The 18,630-nt window shown below is 49.8% G+C and overlaps 1 protein-coding gene across 1 annotated transcript in view; it reads left to right on the top strand.

The window, feature by feature from the left end:
- Positions 1-18,630, top strand: part of CUX2 (cut like homeobox 2) — a 267,243-nt gene that overhangs the window by 215,980 nt on the left and 32,633 nt on the right. The window contains exons 5-8 of the mRNA XM_057526567.1: positions 10,977-11,111; positions 14,205-14,328; positions 16,601-16,680; positions 17,536-17,602. Of these exons, the coding sequence (XP_057382550.1) occupies positions 10,977-11,111; positions 14,205-14,328; positions 16,601-16,680; positions 17,536-17,602 (406 nt within the window). The remainder of the gene's footprint in view (positions 1-10,976; positions 11,112-14,204; positions 14,329-16,600; positions 16,681-17,535; positions 17,603-18,630) is intronic.

The raw sequence follows: 18,630 nt of genomic DNA, 5'->3' as shown, positions 1-18,630 counted from the left end.
CCCCAGCTTCCTGGATATGGGTGCCCCATCTGCCCCAGAATGAATGTTTGCTAGAGTTGGGAGGATGAAGACCAGAAACTAGTGTTTGAAGAGCCAGAGCCTGCTCTGAACCCAATCACCACCCACCAGCACCCAGACCAGCCTACAGGGAGGAGAGGTGAAGCTGGCACCGAGAATTACCCGGGCATCACCAGCCTCTCTGAGCCCCATGTCCTCATCAGTAAAATGGGTCAGTTGTTGTGAAGATGAAGCTAAGTTGTGTTTGTGGGACAGTGACTCAGGGGGATTGGTCAGGATGGTCTGCCAGCGTGTCTTGGTCTAATGGGACCTGTTTCTCCTGGTGCTTCCTGGGTCTGGATTATTCTCTCTCAGCCCCCTGCTGCCTTCCTCATTTCCTTCAGGGCTCTGCTCAAATGTCGCCTCCCTGACCAGGCTGCCTCAATTAGCACACTGCCCCCAAGCACACACCTCAGGCCACTCTCTCCCCCAACCCTGCTGTTTTTGTTCTCAGCCCCCTTACAGCCGTTGGTTTATTTGTCCTTTGTCCATCTCTCCCCTCTAGAATGTCAACCCCAGGAAGGCAGGAATTTCCTCTTATTTACTGCTGTGTCTCCAGGGCCCAGAAACTTCCCTAAGTAGATGCTCAGGAAGTATCTAGCAACCGAAGAAATGGTATCTGACACATAGCAGGTGCTCAGTAAAAAGGTACTAATGAATAAATGGCTGAATTACAGACTGTATTAGTTTCCTCCTGCTGCTGTAACAAATGACCACTAACTTAGATGCTTAAAACAAGTGACATTTCTTGAGCACCTGCTATGTGAAAGGTCTTGGGAGAAAGGGGTTGCTGAAGAATGAAAGCTAGATGCCCCCAGACCCCTGTGACTGTCAGGTTCTCTGAGAAACCTCCTCCCAACATTTCAAAGATTTGCTGTCATTTCTGTCTCTTTCACTTTGTATTTGTAAGAGCAGCCAGTGACGTTTAGCTGATGCATCAACTAATACCAGTTGGACAAAGTAAGCAGGAAGCCCTTGGATGTTTCAGCTACCCCAGCTGAGCATTTTACTTATGTGTAACTTGGCAGAATCTTCCAGTCATCTGAATGCTAATATTTTTTTTTCTGCCTAACTCAATCCCCAGCAATGTAGCTCAGACCTCCGTGGATTTCTCCCAGATGGGGGAGTTGGGAAGAAATGAGTTTACCCACGCGCCGTAAAGTCTAGGAATTCTGTGGGGAGGAAATAAAGAATGGAATATGCCTGGGGAAGTAAGTGATCATCGTTGCTATGCACTCTTCAGAGCAGGGACCATACTCAACCCACCGCCCTGTTCCTTAGTTGGAGAGGATGAACATACAGGAGGATCAGAGCCCAGCACCTGCTGCTTTGTCTTATGAAGCACACTTGTCTTCCTGGACGACTGGTGAAATGGGTGCAGCAGGAGGGAAGTAGGTTAGGCTTAAGTAAGAACTTCCTTCCTATGAGACTTGGAGTCTAGCAGCTCCTTAGTCCTGCCTTTCTCACAGTTGGTATCCAGCCAGTTGCCATGTATTATGGGTTAAATTGTGTGCCCCCAAAAGATATGTTGAAGTCCTAACCCCTGGTACCTGTGAATGTGACCTTATTTAGAAATAGAGTCTTTGCAGATGTGATCATGATAAGGCAAGGTCCTTAGGGTGAGACCCTAATCCACCATGACTGGTGTCCTTATAAGAAGAGCAGAGAGGGCTTCCCTGGTGGCGCAGTGGTTAAGAATCTGCCTGCCAATGCAGGGGACACGGGTTCGAGCCCTGGTCTGGGAAGATTCCCACATGCCGCGGAGCATGACGCAGAGCCCGTGAGCCACAACTACTGAGCTTGCGTGTCTGGAGCTTGTGCTCCGCAACGGGAGAGGCCACGACAGTGAGAGGCCCGCGCACCGCGATGAAGAGAGGCCCCCGCTCGCCGCAACTGGAGAAAGCCCTCGCACAGAAACGAAGACCCAACACAGCCAAAAATAAATAAATTTAAGAAAAAAAAAAAAGAAGAAGAGCAGAGAGACACACAGAGAAGAGGGCCAAGTGATGACAGAGGCAGAGATTGAAGTGATGCCACCACAAGCTGAGAAATGCCAAGGATGCGAGCAACACCAGAAGCTAGGAGAAAGCGTGGAACAGATCAAGAGAGCACAGCTCTGCCAGCACCTTGACTTTGGACTTTGAACCTCCAGAGTACACACGATGTATTAGTTTTCAGAGGCTGCCATGCCAAATTTCCATAAACTGGATGGTTTAAAACAATGGAAATTTATTCTCTCGGTTTTGGAGGCCAGAAGCCCAAAATCAAGGTGCTGGCAGTGTTGGTTCCTTGTGGAGGCGCACGGGGAGAATCTGTTCCATTCCTCTCTCCTAGCTTCTGGTGGTGGCGGGCCATCGTTGGCATTCCTTGGCTTGTAGACACATCATTTCAATCTCTGCCTCTGTCTTCACAGGGCTTTGCCTGTGTGTTGTCTCTCTGTGTCCTCTCCTTTTATTGTAAAGACACCGGTCATTGGATTAGTCAACCCTAATCCAGTCGACCTCATCTTAACTTGATTTCATCTGCAAAGACCCTGTTTCTAAATAAGGTCAGTTTCACAAGTTCTGGATGGACATGAATTTGGGGAAATGCTATTCAGCCTAGAACCCCACACCCCGTCAGTTCTTCCTATCTACCTCTTGTGTCTGAGCACTTCCCCCCACTCCTCCTGCCACCGCCCTGATCCCAGCATCGCTGCCTGGACTATTGCAGTAGCCCCCTGTCTGGCACCCTCTACAGCCCATTTTTCTTGCAGCAGCTTGGATGAGCCTTTGAAAAAGGCGGATTAGAACATGTCACTTCCTAATGCTCTTAAGATAAGTCCTTTCCCCATCCATATTATCTGACGGGGATGTCAGCTACATATAGGGCCACTCCTGTGCCCCCCACAGATAGATGCTCAACAAACTCTTGCTGAGTGAAGCAGGTGCATGGACTCATAGGTCCCCCTGTGAGCTCTGCCCACTTTAGATTCACCACTGTGGAATGTACCAGCACGTCAACATGGGCTCCACACCCACAGACTCCAGAGTCTAGCTGCAGCTCCACAGGAGAGGCACTGTGACTACCCCCATTTTACAGACCAGGAAACTGAGGCTCTGAGAGGCAGAAGAGTAATCACATATTGGTTTGGGTCCTCTGGAGGCATTCACATGCCGAGATGGCACCAGATGTGCAAGAGATTTATTGGGGAGGATGCCTGTGAAGGATGAAGGAGAGGGAGAGGAGGAGACCAGGAGAGCCTTCACTTGGTGATGCTGGTCTAACACCTGGGAAGGGAGAGAGGGAAGGAAGGAGGGTTGGTAGGAGGAACCTCAAACTGCAGTGCAGCTCTGAAAAAGTCTCAGCCAAGCTAAAACTAACAGGAGCCCCAAAGCAGGATGCAATAGTCTGCTCAGGCTGCTATAGGAAAACACCACAAACAGGTGGCTTATACAACGGAATTTTATCTCTTACAGTTCTGGAGGCTGGGAAGTCCAAGATCAAGGTACCAGCAGGGTTGGTTTCTGGTGAGAGCTCTTTTCTTGGCTTGTAGATGGCTGCCTTCTTACTGTGTCCCCACATGGCCTTTCCTTTCTGCACGTGCAGAGGGAGAAAGCTCTAGTGTCTCTTCCTCTTCTTGTAAGGACACCAGTCCTATCAGATTAGGCCCCGCTCTTTTTTTTTTTTTTTTTTAAGATTTCTTTATTGACTGATTGATTGCTATGTTGGGTCTTCGTTTCTGTGCTATGGCTTTCTCCAGTTGTGGCAAGCGGGGGCCACTCTTCATCGCGGTGCGCGGGCCTCTCACTATTGTGGCCTCTCTTGTTGCGGAGCACAGGCTCCAGACGCGCAGGCTCAGCAGTTGTGGCTCACGGGCCCAGTCGCTCCGCGGCATGTGGGATCTTCCCAGACCAGGGCTCGAACCCGTGTTTCCTGCATTAGCAGGCAGATTCTCAACCACTGCGCCACCAGGGAAGCCCAGGCCCCACTCTTAACGACCTCATTTAACCTTAATTACTTCCTTAAAGCCCTGTCTCCAGATACAGTTGCATCAGGGGTTAAGGCTTCAACATATGGGTTTGGGGGAAAACATTTTAGTCTATAATACTAGGTTGCCTTTTCCAGCATCGGCAGGAGTGGCCCAGCCCTACTGTCCCTGTCTTGCTCATTCATTGGCTGGGAGCAGGCCTGGGGAAACCTGGCCTCCAAACAAACACTGCAGTGTATCCGAAGGTGCAGCGCCTGGAGACTGTCACCAACTCCTCGCAGGACGTTCGTTCTTTCTTGAAGGGAGAGCTGGGTGGCACATCCCACACTGCCACAGGTCATAAGAATGAGGGTAACGCTCACTTAGACTCTGTTAGGTGCCAGGCACTGTCACGGGGCTCAGCGTGCTCATGGAGTCCCTGCACAGCCCTCTACAGTAGGTCCTGTTGTTGTCCCTGTTTTACTGCTGGGGAAACTGAGGCTCAGGGGACCTAAGTGACTTTCCCTAAAGTTGTCACAGCCAGGATTTGACCGTCAGCCTCCCAACCTATCCCTCTCCCCCTTTATCTGAGAGTGGCTTTGGGAATTTGGAGGATTCACAATGTTCAAACCTCAAGTGTCAAGTTCAGCTGTGAAGGCGTTTAATAATCACCCTCCCTGAGCATCCCAGCGCCAAAGAATAGGCCCAGGGCCAAAAGCACTCACTGTGGCAGGACCACAGCCCTATCTGGTGATAAGCAATGTTGATTGAGTGTGTGCCTCAAGGATACTTGTAACAGAGATTTGGAGCCCAGAGAAGTCTGATGCTTTGTCCAAGGTCACACAGCAAGCCTGTGGCAAGGCCAAGAACAGAGCCCTCATTCTCGTGCTTCTGGCCTAATAATCCCCCATGCCCTGCCTCAAGGCAGCTTAGCCCACTACAAAGAGTCACCAGGCACTCCGGGTTCAAATCCCACCCCTGCCACTTCTGAGCTCGGTGACCTTGGGCACATGGAATCTCCTCTCTGGGCCTTCATTTCCTTGTCTGGAAAATGGAAATAGCAGCATCTACTTTATTGGGCCTCACCTTGGGGAAGTGATCTCACTCCCCCATGCCTCAGTTTCCCCATCTATAGAATGGGAACACAACAGCCCTACTAACAGTGTTGTGGTGAAGACTGTATGAATTCTTTTTTTTTTTTTTTTTTTTTTTTTAGTTTTATTGATCTTTGCTATTGTTTTCTTTGTTTCTATTTCATTTATTTCTGCTCTGATCTTTATGATTTCCTAACTTTGGGTTTTGTTTGTTCTTCTTTCTCTAGTTTCTTTAGGTGTAAGGTTAGATTGTTTACTTGAGATTTTTCTTGTTTCTTTAGGTAGGCTTGTATAGCTATAAACTTCCCTCTTAGAACCGCTTTTGCTGCATCCCATAGGTTTTGGGTCGTCGTGTTTTCATTGTCATTTGTCTCTAGGTATTTTTTTATTTCCTGTTTGATTTCTTCAGTGATCTCTTGGTTATTTAGTAACGTATTGTTTAGCCTCCATGTGTTTGTCTTTTTTACGTTTTTTTCCCTGTAATTCATTTCTAATCTCATAGCGTTGTGGTCAGAAAAGATGCTTGATATGATTTCAATTTTCTTAAATTTACTGAGGCTTGATTTGTGACCCAAGATGTGATCTATCCTGGAGAATGTTCCGTGTGCACTTGAGAAGAACGTGTAATCTGCCGTTTTTGGATGGAATGTCCTATATATATCAATTAAATCTATCTGGTCTATTGTGTCATTTAAAGCTTCTGTTTCCTTATTTATTTTCATTTTGGATGATCTGTCCATTGGCGTAAGTGAGGTGTTAAAGTCCCCCACTATTATTGTGTTACTGTCGATTTCCTCTTTTATAGCTGTTAGCAGTTGCCTTATGTATTGAGGTGCTCCTATGTTGGGTGCATATATATTTATAATTGTTATATCTTCTTTTTGGATTGATCCCTGGATCATTATGTAGTGTCCTTCCTTGTCTCTTGTAACATTCTTTATTTTAAAGTCTATTTTATCTGATATGAGTATAGCTACTCCAGCTTTCTTTTGATTTCCATTTGCATGGAATATCTTTTTCCATCCCCTCACTTTCAGTCTGTATGTGTCCCTAGGTCTGAAGTGGGTCTCTTGTAGACAGCATATATATGGGTCTTGTTTTTGTATCCATTCAGCCAGTCTATGTCTTTTGGTTGGGGCATTTAATCCATTCACGTTTAAGGTAATTATCGATATGTATGTTCCTATGACCATTTTCTTAATTGTTTTGGGTTTGTTTTTGTAGGTCCTTTTCTTCTCTTGTGTTTCCCACTTAGAGAAGTTCCTTTAGCATTTGTTGTAGAGCTGGTTTGGTGGTGCTGAATTCTCTTAGCTTTTGCTTGTCTGTAAAGCTTTTGATTTCTCCATCAAATCTAAATGGGTAAAGTAATCTTGGTTGTAGGTTCTTCCCTTTCATCACTTTAAGTATATCATGCCACTCCCTTCTGGCTTGCAGAGTTTCTGCTGAGAAATCAGCTGTTAACCTTATGGGGGTTCCCTTGTATGTTATTTGTCGTTTTTCCCTTGCTGCTTTCAGTAATTTTTCTTTGTCTTTAATTTTTGCCACTTTGATTACTATGTGTCTCGGCGTGTTTCTCCTTGGGTTTATTCTGTATGGGACTCTCTGCGCTTCCTGGACTTGGGTGGCTATTTCCTTTCCCATGTTAGGGAAGTTTTCGACTATAATCTCTTCAAATATTTTCTCTGGTCCTTTCTCTCTCTCTTCTCCTTCTGGGACCCCTATAATGCGAATGTTGTTGCGTTTAATGTTGTCCCAGAGGTCTCTTAGGCTGTCTTCATTTCTTTTCATTCTTTTTTCTTTAGTCTGTTCCGCAGCAGTGAATTCCACCATTCTGTCTTCCAGGTCACTTATCCATTCTTCCGCCTCAGTTATTCTGCTATTGATTCCTTCTAGTGTAGTTTTCATTTCAGTTATTGTATTGGTCATCTCTGTTTGTTTGTTCTTTAATTCTTCTAGGTCTTTGTTAATCATTTCTTGCATCTTCTCAATCTTTGCCTCCATTCTTATTCCGAGGTCCTGGATCATCTTCACTATCATTATTCTGAATTCTTTTTCTGGAAGGTTGCCTATCTCCACTTCATTTAGTTGTTTTTCTGGGGTTTTTTCTTGTTCCTTCATCTGGTACATAGCCCTCTGCCTTTTCATCTTCTCTGTCTTTCTGTAACTGTGGTTTTTGGTCCACAGGCTGCAGGATTGTAGTTTTTCTTGCTTCTGTTGTCTGCCCTCTGGTGGTTGAGGCTAAGAGGCTTGATGGGAGGCTCTGGTGGTGGGTAGAAGACTGTATGAATTCTAATCGATTTAAAGTGCTCCGGCTGTTAGGATTTGGCCACAGCCTGACTTCGGCTGAGTCATCTGCACCTCCCCCGACTTCCTCTCTCAAATTGGGGATCTAGGAGGAAGCACAGTGTGGGAAGAAAAGGCTGAGGCCCAAGGCCCCATCTTGGCCCTACCACCAACTCACTGGCAGACTTCAGGGAAGTCACAGGACCCCACTTTTCCCCAACTGTGCACTGGGGTAGGGGTGTTGGACACTTGACAAATTGTCCCTCCTCAGTGTGACTTTCTAAGCTAGAGCCTTTGAGTCCCTGAGTGGAGCTCAACGCAGGATTACTGGATTCTGAGTCTCCCAGGCACTGATGAGAGTATATGAGGCCTTACCCTGTCCTGAGTCTCCGTGGAGTTTTGCCATGTAGACAGCAGCTCCTAGAACGTCACGGGACGGTGTGCTGCCCCCTCTCAGGGTAATAACAGCAGCCAACACTTATCAAGCCCTACTGTGCACCCAGCACTGTGCAAATCTCTATACACATTCTCTCATCCAGTCCTTGCAGCCCCATTTTACAGATGAGAAAATGGAGGCTTGGAGAGGTTAACTAACTGTCCAAAGGTCACATAGCCAGTTTAGAGCTGGAGCTGACACCAGCAGTCCTTAAATCATGCTGCCTCTCTCAGTAATCTTTTTCAGTCTTCCCAGTAGTAACTTCTGAGAAGTAGACACTGTAATATTTTCTGACTTTTTAAGTGGGGAAGCTGAGGCTCAAGACCAGCGCTGGACTTCATGTTCTGAGAGTTTAACCACTATGTTCTACCCTGTACTGGCAAATGAAGGCAAAGAGACAGAGCCTTGGAACCCGCTGACCCCGTGTTGAGTGTCCACTCGCCACCCAGCTCCTCCAGTCTCTCCAGGAGGCCACCTGCGGTCAGCTTCCCCTGGACAAAGCACAAGGCAGCAAAGGATGACCGCAGGGCCTCCGAGCAGAACAAACATCAATTTCTGATCCCTGGGAATGGGGTAAATGACATCCTTTTTCACCCGAGCGTCATCCTTTGGCTTGGACAGGCTCCTGGCCAGCCGGCCCCTGAGCCATGAGCTGGATCTTTCCCACCTCCCTGGAACCAGAGCGAGCCCTCCATGCCGCTCTCAGCTGCAGCCTCCCGTGTTTATCTAACCTCCCTGACCCTGGCAAGCGCTTGTCGCCTTTTTCTTCCTTTCTCAAAAACCAGGACACAATAGGAAGCGTTTCCTTGAACTTATTAAAAAATCCAGACTTGTAAATTAATTTGTCCATGTTGTACAAAGGCAGTGCAGATGGACTCATTAGCATGCACACAACAAATAATTATAGATGAATTTTTAGCTGGCCTGCCTAATGCGCTTGCTGGGTTAATTATGTCAATGTATAATTACATCAGCCCGGGGAGACATAATGGCATACCCTGCTGAGCAGCCCCTGCCTAATGACGGGGCGTGGGGGAGTGCTGACAGAGGAAAGCCAGCAGCAGCGTTCCCGTGCACCTGCTTACCTCGACACAAACACCCATTGTCTGAGCCTCCCACCACCTAAACAAACAGGCGGGAGAAGAGGGATAAAATGCAGAGGTGGCCTTGTTCCAGCCAGACCTGAAGGTCCCCAAGTATAGGCTCTGCCCTGTTTCTTCCATCAGCAGATGTTTATTGGGTTGGACTGTGGATCAGGCTTCATTCACCCACAAGGGGTCCAGTGGAGGTGCAAGAACAGATGCAGTCCCAGCCCTGCCTTGTTGTGGAGTTTGCAGTCCAGCGGGTATAATTAGGTGCACTTGCAAATCAATGAAAATTGGAAGTACAGTGAGTGCTGTGAAGGAAAGGTGCAGGCAGCTGGGAGAGCTCATACCAGAAGACCGACTGGTCAAGGAAGGCTTCCTGGAAGAATTGGCATTTGAGTTGCTAAGATGAGTAAGCATTAACTAGCTGAAAGGGATAGGGGAGGGCAGGGTGTTCCTGGCAGAGGCTCCCTCCCGTACAAAGTCTCTGGGGTGGGAAAGTGCATTTGAGGGACTGAGAGAAGGCCAGTGTGGCTTGCACTCAGAAGGGCAGGAATAATAGTGAGGGCTTCCATTTGTCCTGAGCTGACCAAGTGCCAGGCACTGTGTTGAGCACTTTACATGAATCTTCATCACAGGCCCACGAGGTCAGTACTTTTATGGTGAGGCACAGAGAGGTAGCGCCATTTACCAAGGTCACACAGCAATCCTAAGAAGCAAGTATGGATTAGACCAGGACCAGGGACATCTGACTCCAGGGTCCACACCAGCAGAGAGCAATGGCCAAGCAGATGCTGGTGGGAGATCCCAAAGGAGGGACCAGGAAGAGAGAGGGCTCTGGGGCATTAGAAAAAATGTGGGCCAGACCAGACCCCTTGGTCTGAAGCGAGGAGGCCCTGGCTTTCTTGGGACCCCATGAACACCTAACTACCTGCAGCTACTGGGGTCGAAATATCCACACCACTGGGACAGGAAGTCTTTGTGGCATCAGAGAAAGAGACCCAGACTTGAGTCTCTCCTCCACTCTTCAGCAAGTCACCTGGCTTCTCTGAGCAGTTTCCTCATCTGTGAAAACAAGTTAGATCCAGGCCAGCCTCCAGGGGATGCTGGGTGCATCGTGGGAACCTATTCCCAGGGACTGGCTTTGTAACGTGGAAGATGCTGCACCAACCTCTTGCCCCAGGTGGGGAGTTGCTGGAAGAAGAGGTGTTGGATTCTAGATCTGAAGGAAGAGGACGTGCTTGCTAGGTGACAGGGTAGGAGGGGGGACAGAATTCCAGGTGGAAGGACCTGGAGTCCTCAATTTAGCTATTGGGAAATACGGAGACATCTTATATCCAGGTGTATATCTCGCCTCCAGAAAAACTATTATTTAATCGGCCACAAGTGTCACAAATGATGGTGTGTTGGCCCAGATCCATTGAAAAGCACCCCAAGGGTTATATGTGCAAAGATGCTATTAGGGAACCTCAGGTGAAGGAAAATAGGGAGGGAGCTAGGAGAGGTGGGGAACCGGGTGGAAACATCCAGACCACATTATGGCCTAAGGAAGGAAGCACTGGGGAAGGCCACGGGCCAGTCCTCAGCCCTCAGAGCAGTTTTGTGTCCCCCAGGAGCAGGTCTGCCTCTATCCTCGCTGCCTGCAGGCCTTGTCTGGGAAGTCCCATGAAAAGGCTAGGCTTGAACTGATGGATTTCAGAGTGTGCCTGCTAGGGTCCTTGCTAAGTGATGTTCCCTGTGGTTGGAGGTGTGCAGGACACAATCTCATGGCCACCACAGATGGCATCTAGAATCAGGAAAATGAAGTTATTATGATAATTGTTATTATTATTCCCAGCTGGGCAGGACACCCACACCCATGGGGATGGCACACGCTTTCCGGAGCAGGTGCCTGGAGATCTGCTCCCTCATAAAGCAGAAAGTCCACGTGGCTCCCCTAAGCCACCAGAGCGATTCCAGATGGCTCCTGTGGATGGTTCCTCCCACCCAAGCTCCCTGGCCCTGTGGCCTCAGCCGGGGCACCCCCTGACCCCCAGGGCTCCCACCACCCCTGTCCTCCTCTCTCTGCGCAGACCCCGTGCCTGTGTTTGAGGCTTCACGCAGCCCAGACGACAGACTGCAGTCCCCCAGCTTCGACCCCAGCGGGCAGCCGCGGCGAGAGCTCCACACTTCGTGGAAGAGACACCCTGAGCTCCTCAGCCCCAAAGGTACTGATAAGGTTTTCACAGGATGTCCATAATAAACAAATGGGCTGTGGATCTTTGGCAGCCAAACTCGGCCACCCTTGCAGGGGAAGGGGGCCAGGGAACTCAACTCTATCATAATTTTAGATGTGCGATGGGTTAAGGTGCAGTTCTGCTGAGACAGACCAACCCCAAATCTCAGAGGCTTAATATATTTGAAGGGAGGGGAAGTTGCAGGGGACGCTCCACGCAGTCATTCAGGGACCCAGGGTGTGGTAGTCTGGCCATCGTCAATGCTCGACATCCAGAGTCACAGTGAATGTTGACACCTAGCCAACAGGCAGAGAAAGAATGTGGAGGGTCACATTGAGGTTGTGGGAGTGACACACATCATTTGGCCACATCCCTGCTGCAAAGGAGGCTGGAAAATGTAGTCTGGCTGTGTGCCCAGGAGGAGAGGGAAATAGGATGTAGTGAACACAGCACTGTCTCAGCCCCAAATGAGACAAGTTAAGAAACTAGCAAAGCTAAAAATAATAGTGTTTGGGTGTACATATGTTGTGATAAAAATGTTTAAAAGCAAGAGAATGGTGAACAAAATTCAGCATGGTGGTTACCTCTGGAAGGTGAGGTAGGAGGTTACCATAGGGAGGAGCAAATAGCAGGCGAAAGCCATTGGTAACCATCCAAGTTTTGGATGTTCATTGACCTGCAGGCACTGTCATAGGCACTGGGGACACAGCCAGGAACAAAACAGACAAAAATCTCTGCTCTCATCATGCTGACCTTCTAGAGGGAGGGACTGAGTGTCAATAAATGTTAGTAAAATATATAGTATGTCATTTGGTGAGAAAGACTTTGGGGAAAAAGTTGAGCAGAGAATTGGGGGAGTCAGGTGAAGGGATTCTTGTCTAAGGAACGAATGAGTAGGATTTACCTCAGAGGTCAGCAATCTTTTTCTGAAAAGGGCCAGAAAGTAATTATCGCAGGTATTGCAGGTCATGTAGTTTCTGTCACAACTACTTAACTCTGGGTGAAAGCAGCCATAGATAGTATGTAAATGAGTGGGCATGGCTTTGTTTCAATAAAACTTTATTGACAAAACAGGTGGTGGGCCAGATTTGGCATGTAGTGAAGATAAAATGGGCTGAGGCCTATCAAATGAAGGCATGACACAAAGTCGCTTCTCAGGAAGCAACCTCTCTCTCACAGTCCCCCATTTCACAACCTCCTCCCTTCCCCCTCCCCACATTACGTAGAGAGCACCTGCTGTAAGCCTGGCCCTAGGCAGGGTCTTCTGGGGAAGATTTACAGTGACTAAAATAACAGCACTTTGCCAACTCTGGTCCTGCACCTGGAATACAATTCCAGCCACACTGACAAGCCAGGACTTGGCAGACTTGGCAGTTCTTCAGCCCCTGCTCATATGTACACACCTCTGTGAAGCCTCTGGGGTTCCCCAGCAAAATTGTCACTCCTTCCTCTGAGGTCCCTCTGAGGTTCAAACTTCCTTCTGTAAGAATAATAGTAGTTGAGGAAATTGCCTCTTGAGAGCATTTGCTCTGTGCAGTGTGCCTTTCACACAGCATCTCACTGTCTCCTGGCATCAGTCTTCTGAGGTGTCATTGGCCTCATTTTACAGATGAGGAAACTGAGTCACAGAAGCCGCAGGTGGCCAAGTGGGGAATCAGAACAGAAGTTTTTGACCTTGGTCCTGGGCTGTGTTTCTCCTTGAGGACACTTGTTATTCTGCATCATGATGGTCAAAACTTGCCTTTTTGTTCACTGTTGTGGCCTAGGCACCTGGAACGTTCCCAGTACGTGTGTGCGTGTGTGTGTGTGTGTGTGTGTGTGTGTGTGTATTATAAGCTGACTGCTGTATTAGCCTCTCGAGGGGCTCACTCTACAAACCACCCAGCTCTACACTCACCCTCCTGTGCCAGGATCACAGTAGAAACTTAAAAACTAGGACAGGATTTAACTGAGTCACTTGGACCCAAGGTTGGGAGACCAGATTTTGGAACTCTTGAGCCACTCACCCTCAATGGCTGGCCCCTGAGCAACTCTCTCTCCATGAGTTTGGTGCCAAAGGCACACACTGATCCCCAAATGAACTGCCACGGGGCCTGTAAAGATGGACCTGACGTGGGCCCTGCCCCAGGGCACCTGCAGGTAAGGGGCGATGACTGAGCATCTGAGTAGGTACCATCAATTTTGGGGAAGGGAAAATAGTGTGGTGGCTCCTCAGTAAGTTAAATCTGGAGTTACCCTGTGACCCAACCATTCCACTCCTAGGGATATACCCCAAAGAATTGAAAACAGGTGCTCAAACAAAACTTGTACACAAATGTTTATAGCAGCACTGTTCACAGTAGCCAAATTGTGGGAATAATCCAAATGCCCATTAATGGATGAAAGGGAAAAAACAAAATATGGTATATTCATGAAATGGAATATTATTCGGCCATAAAAAAAGAATGAAGTACTGACACATGGTCCAACCTTGATGAACCTCAAAAACATGCTAAGTGAAAGAATCGAGTCACAAAAGGATAGGTGTTATGATTCCAGTGCTATGAGATATCCAAAATACACAAATCTGTAGCAACAGAAAGCAGAACAGTGGTTGCCAGGGGCTAGGGAAGGGAGTGGGGAGTGACTGCTTAATGAGGACAGGTTTCCTTTTGGGGTGATGTCAGTGTTCTGGGATTACTGATAATGGTTGCACAGTATTTTGACTATACTACGTATCACTAAATTGTGCACTTTAAAATGGTTAAAATGGTGAATTTTGTTATGTATATTTTACCATGATTTTTTTAAATCATACAGAAGGCCAAGGAGGCAGGAACAGGTCTGAGAGGGCAAAGGAAGCCTCTGGGTTTGCTGTCTGGGGCCGGCACGATGGCGTTTGACTTTCTTGTGTAGGCACTCGCCAAGGCTCAACCCAGCTGATCGCAGTGACAACAGGTCCTGACAGCTGCGCTGTCTCCAACGCTGAGTTTGGGAAATTGATTCTTCTCCCAGCACTGTTGATCGATCTGGTTTGCAGAAAGCAGCTTTGGCTGTCACGCCACTCTCAGCAATGGGCGGTTTTCCCTCTTCTTCTCCCTCCAGAACAGAGAGAGGGGACGTCGCCGGCTGGGCCCACGCTGACTGAGGGGAGCCGCCTCCCAGGCATTCCCAGCAAAGCCCTCCTGACAGAAACTTTGCTGCAGAGAAATGAGGCAGAGAAACAAAAGTGAGTGGGGGAAGGACAGGCAGGTCCCGCTGCTCCACCTGTCTGGGAGGGGGGACCCAGAAAGTCACCCCTGCCCAGGACCCTTTGGGAATCCAGATGCAGGTTGGAGATGGAGATGCAGGCCTGGGTTCAAGCCACACGTCAGCAGCTCAGTGGCCAGCCCTGGGCAGGTCACATCACCTCACTGAGCCTCAGTTTCCCCATCTGGAAAATGGGGCTAATGGTGGTATATTGGCCAGGGTCCCCCAGAGGAAAAACCAGTAGAATTTTTTTTTTAATTAAGAGTTGTATTTTGGGACTTCCCTGGTGGTCCAGTGGTTAAGAGTCCACGCTCCCAATCCAGGGGGCCCAGGTTCGATCCCTGGTCAGGGAACTAGATCCCATATGCCGCAACTAAGAGCCCGCGTGCCGCAGCAAACACCCAACATAACCAAATAAATAAATATTAAGGAAAAAAAGAAGAGTTGTATTTCAAGGACTTGACTCACACGATTGAGGCTGGCAAGTCTGAATTGGTCGAGCCAGCCAGCAGGCTGGAAACTGTCAGGTGGGCGTAAGTGCTGCCATCTTGAGGCAGAATTTCTTCTTCCTCAGTTTTGTTCTTAAGACCTTCAACTGACTGAATGAAGCCCACCTGTGTTATTGCGAATATTTTCCTTTAGTTAACATCAACTGATTGTAGATGTTAACCCCCTCTACAGAATGCCTTCACAGCAGCACATGTATTAGCGTATGACTGAATAACTGGGTACTATAGCCCAGCCAAATGGACGTATAACACTGACGGTCACAGGCAGTGTCAACTCCTAGTTTGCCATAAGAATGAAATGAAATGACAGCTGTACACGCTTAGCTCAGTGCTCGCAGGGAGAAGCACGTGTCAGTAAATGTTTGCCTTTACAATTGGTGCAGTGGTGATAAAACATGCATTCTTAGGGCCTTTCTAGGACACTTGTATGATGATCGTTACATCTATCCTTTCTGTCATTCACTTATTTTTCATTCCACATATTTACGGAGCCACCTACTGTGTGGCAGCCACTGCTCTAGGGAACAGCAGTGAACAAAACGGACAAAACCCTCTGCCCTCCTGGAGTTTACTTTCTAGTGAGGAAAACACAAACAAAAACGATAAGTACGTGGTGTGCTACATGATAAGCATTGTGACGACAGATAAAGCAGAAGAGGGAGAGGATAAGATGGGGGCTGAAGTTTTTAGATTTTTGATTTTTAAAATTTATTTATTTTATTTATTTATTTTTGGCTGCGCTGGGTCTTTGTTGCTGCGCGCGGGCTTTCTCTAGTTGCAGAGAGCAGGGGCTACTCTTTGTTGCGGTGCGGGGGCTTCTCTTGCTGCGGAACACAGGCTCTAGGCTTGCAGGCTTCAGTAGTTGTGGCACACAGCCTCAGCAGTTGTGGCGCACAGGCTTAGTTGCTCCGCAGCATGTGGGATCTTCCCGGACCAGGGCTCGAACCCATGTCCCCTGCATTGGCAGGAGGATTCTTAACCACTACGCCACCAGGGAAGTCCCCGGGGGCTGAAGTTTTAAATAGAGTGTTAGAGGAGGCCTCACTGAGAAGGTGAGTAAAGCCGTAAGGAGGTGAAGGAGCCTTGCAGGTATATAGGGACAGAGGGAACAATCAGTGCAAAGGCCCTGAGGTAGGAACGTGCCTGATGTGTGAGGGGAGTGTAGCTGGAATGGAGTGAGCGAGGGGGAGGGGGCAGGATAAGATCAAGGTAAACGGGGCTCCTTCCCTAGAGTCACTGAGCCAGCCAAGGTAAGGCTCAGGCTTTGCATAAACCCTCCCCCAGCACAGCTAGGGGTCCTCTTTCTCTGCTGGGATGCTTCCGTCACACCCAAGTTAGACCACAGTGGGCTGGCGGGGCTTCCCAAACTCCCGCCACAGAAAAGGGAAAGAAGGTGCCTCTCAAGGGGAAATAATAGTAACCAGTGATACTGAGGGAACTCTGGGTGCTGGGCACCACGTTGAACGTGCTTCACAACACTCTCTGAGGCAGACTCCATCAGAAACCCATTTTATACATGAGGAAATTGAGGCCCAGAGAGGCAAGGTCACTGGCTGCTACAGAACCTTAACTGGGCACCAGCTCTGATGGAGGCCACACAGTCAGCAAAACAGCAGGGCAGCCAAGTGCCTGAGTGTCATGTTTAAGGACTCATTAAAAAGACGGAGGTGCAGATTTTACAGGGAGTGGGAGAGGGGACAGGAAGCCAGGACGGGCCGGTCCACACACCAGGTCTTTTCACAGGGGCCTTCAGGAAGTACAGGCCTTCACTTTGGCAGCCAGACTGGGGGAAGCCGAGGAGAAGATCAAGGTCCTACATTCAGGTGTGTATCTGGCACATGTCCCCTGCCCTCGTGCAGCGCCCCAGCCAGTCAGACCAGGAGGCCCAGGGGGAGTGGGAGGGGGCAGTGACACTGAACACAGGGTCAGGTGTTCTAGAATCAGGAGGGCAAGAAAGGAGTTTGGGAAGGGAGAGGAAAGACCTACATTACCCAGCAGGAATCAGAGCCCCAGTCCCGGGGGTCATACTACTGTGGAGAGAGGGTTTGAGATAGAATTCAATCCGGGGTGGCAAATGCAGTGCCTACAGGGACCGGGCATGCAGCCAAGCTGGCTGGATTAGAGAATGCAGTAGGGAAGGGTGGGGTGTGGGTCAAACTGGAGAACCCCAGCCTGATCTAAAGAGGTGGCCACTGCTGAGCCCCAGCCAGGCACTGCCCAGTATAGCCAGTCCCTTCCATTTTGCTAGAGAAATCAGAGATCTGGAATTTTATGAGAAATCCCTCATTTATTATAACATACATGTATCTATTGACTTCGTTGCTCCTCCCCGTCCCCCTCACTTCCAGGGCTGGACCTCAGGGTGGGTGAGCTCATGGACGGATGACCCCACCCAGGTCCTGGAGTGACGTTAAAGGTGTTAGGGGACTCATACCCCAGGTCCTGGGACAGACTGCCCCCCTCCACTTACCTGGGTCCCCTGAGCTTCACAGACTCATAGAGAATCATGTCATCTGCCCTCCCCACCCTGGCCATGCCACAGCCCTCCCTTCAGCTGAGAGAAAAATCTTTCCTCACTACCCTAAGCTTCATTCTGCCTTCCGGGCCCCAGAGAAGGGGACCGGGTTCCACTTCCCTGGGGGTGGAGGGCCTTACTCCGGCACTTTAATTTTTCCCAGCGTTAAAGGCCACGCAGACAGAGCTGCTGGAGCTGCGGCGGAAATACGATGAGGAGGCGGCATCCAAGTAAGTCAACGCCATGCTGAGGTGTGCCTCCTCCCTCCGACCCTCCCAGACACGCCCCCTCCCTCGGACCCTCCCAGACACGCCCCCTCCCTCGGACCCTCCCAGACACGCCCCCTCCCTCGGACCCTCCCAGACACGCCCCCCCCTCGGACCCTCCCAGACACGCCTCCTCCCTCGGACCCTCCCAGACATGCCTCCTCCCTCGGACCTTCCCAGACATGCCTCCTCCCTCGGACCCTCCCAAATATACCTCCTCTCTCTGACCCTCCCAGACATGCCCCCTCCCTCTGACCTCCCAGACATGCCCCCTCCCTCTGACCCTCCCAGACATGCCCCCTCCCTCTGACCCTCCCAGACATGCCTCCTCCCTCTGACCTCCCAGACATGCCTCCTCCCTCTGACCCTCCCAGACATGCCTCCTCCCTCAGACCCTCCCTCTGACCTTCCCAGACATGCCTCCTCCCTCTGACCCTCCCAGACATGCCTCCTCCCTCAGACCCTCCCTCTGACCTTCCCAGACATGCCTCCTCCCTCTGACCCTCCCAGACATGCCTCCTCCCTCAGACCCTCCCTCTGACCCTCCCAAACATGCCTCCTCCCTCTGACCCTCCCAGACATGCCTCCTCCCTCTGACCTTCCCAGACATGCCTCCTCCCTCTGACCCTCCCAGACATGCCTCCTCCCTCAGACCCTCCCTCTGACCTTCCCAGACATGCCTCCTCCCTCTGACCCTCCCAGACATGCCTCCTCCCTCAGACTCTCCCTCTGACCTTCCCAGACATGCCTCCTCCCTCTGACCCTCCCAGACATGCCTCCTCCCTCTGACCCTCCCTCTGACCTTCCCAGACATGCCTCCTCCCTCTGACCTCCCAGACATGCCTCCTCCCTCTGACCCTCCCAGACATGCCTCCTTCCTCTGACTCTCCCAGACATGCCTCCTCCCTCTGACCTCCCAGACATGCCTCCTGCCTCTGACCCTCCCAAAGATACCTCCTCCCTCTGACCCTCCCAGACAGGCCTCCTCCCTC

This window comes from Balaenoptera acutorostrata, chromosome 13, assembly GCF_949987535.1.
Source record: "Balaenoptera acutorostrata chromosome 13, mBalAcu1.1, whole genome shotgun sequence".
Classification (NCBI taxonomy): domain Eukaryota; kingdom Metazoa; phylum Chordata; class Mammalia; order Artiodactyla; family Balaenopteridae; genus Balaenoptera; species Balaenoptera acutorostrata.
The sequence above is the reverse complement of the archived record's forward strand: the minus strand, read 5'-3'. Positions and strand labels throughout refer to the sequence as shown.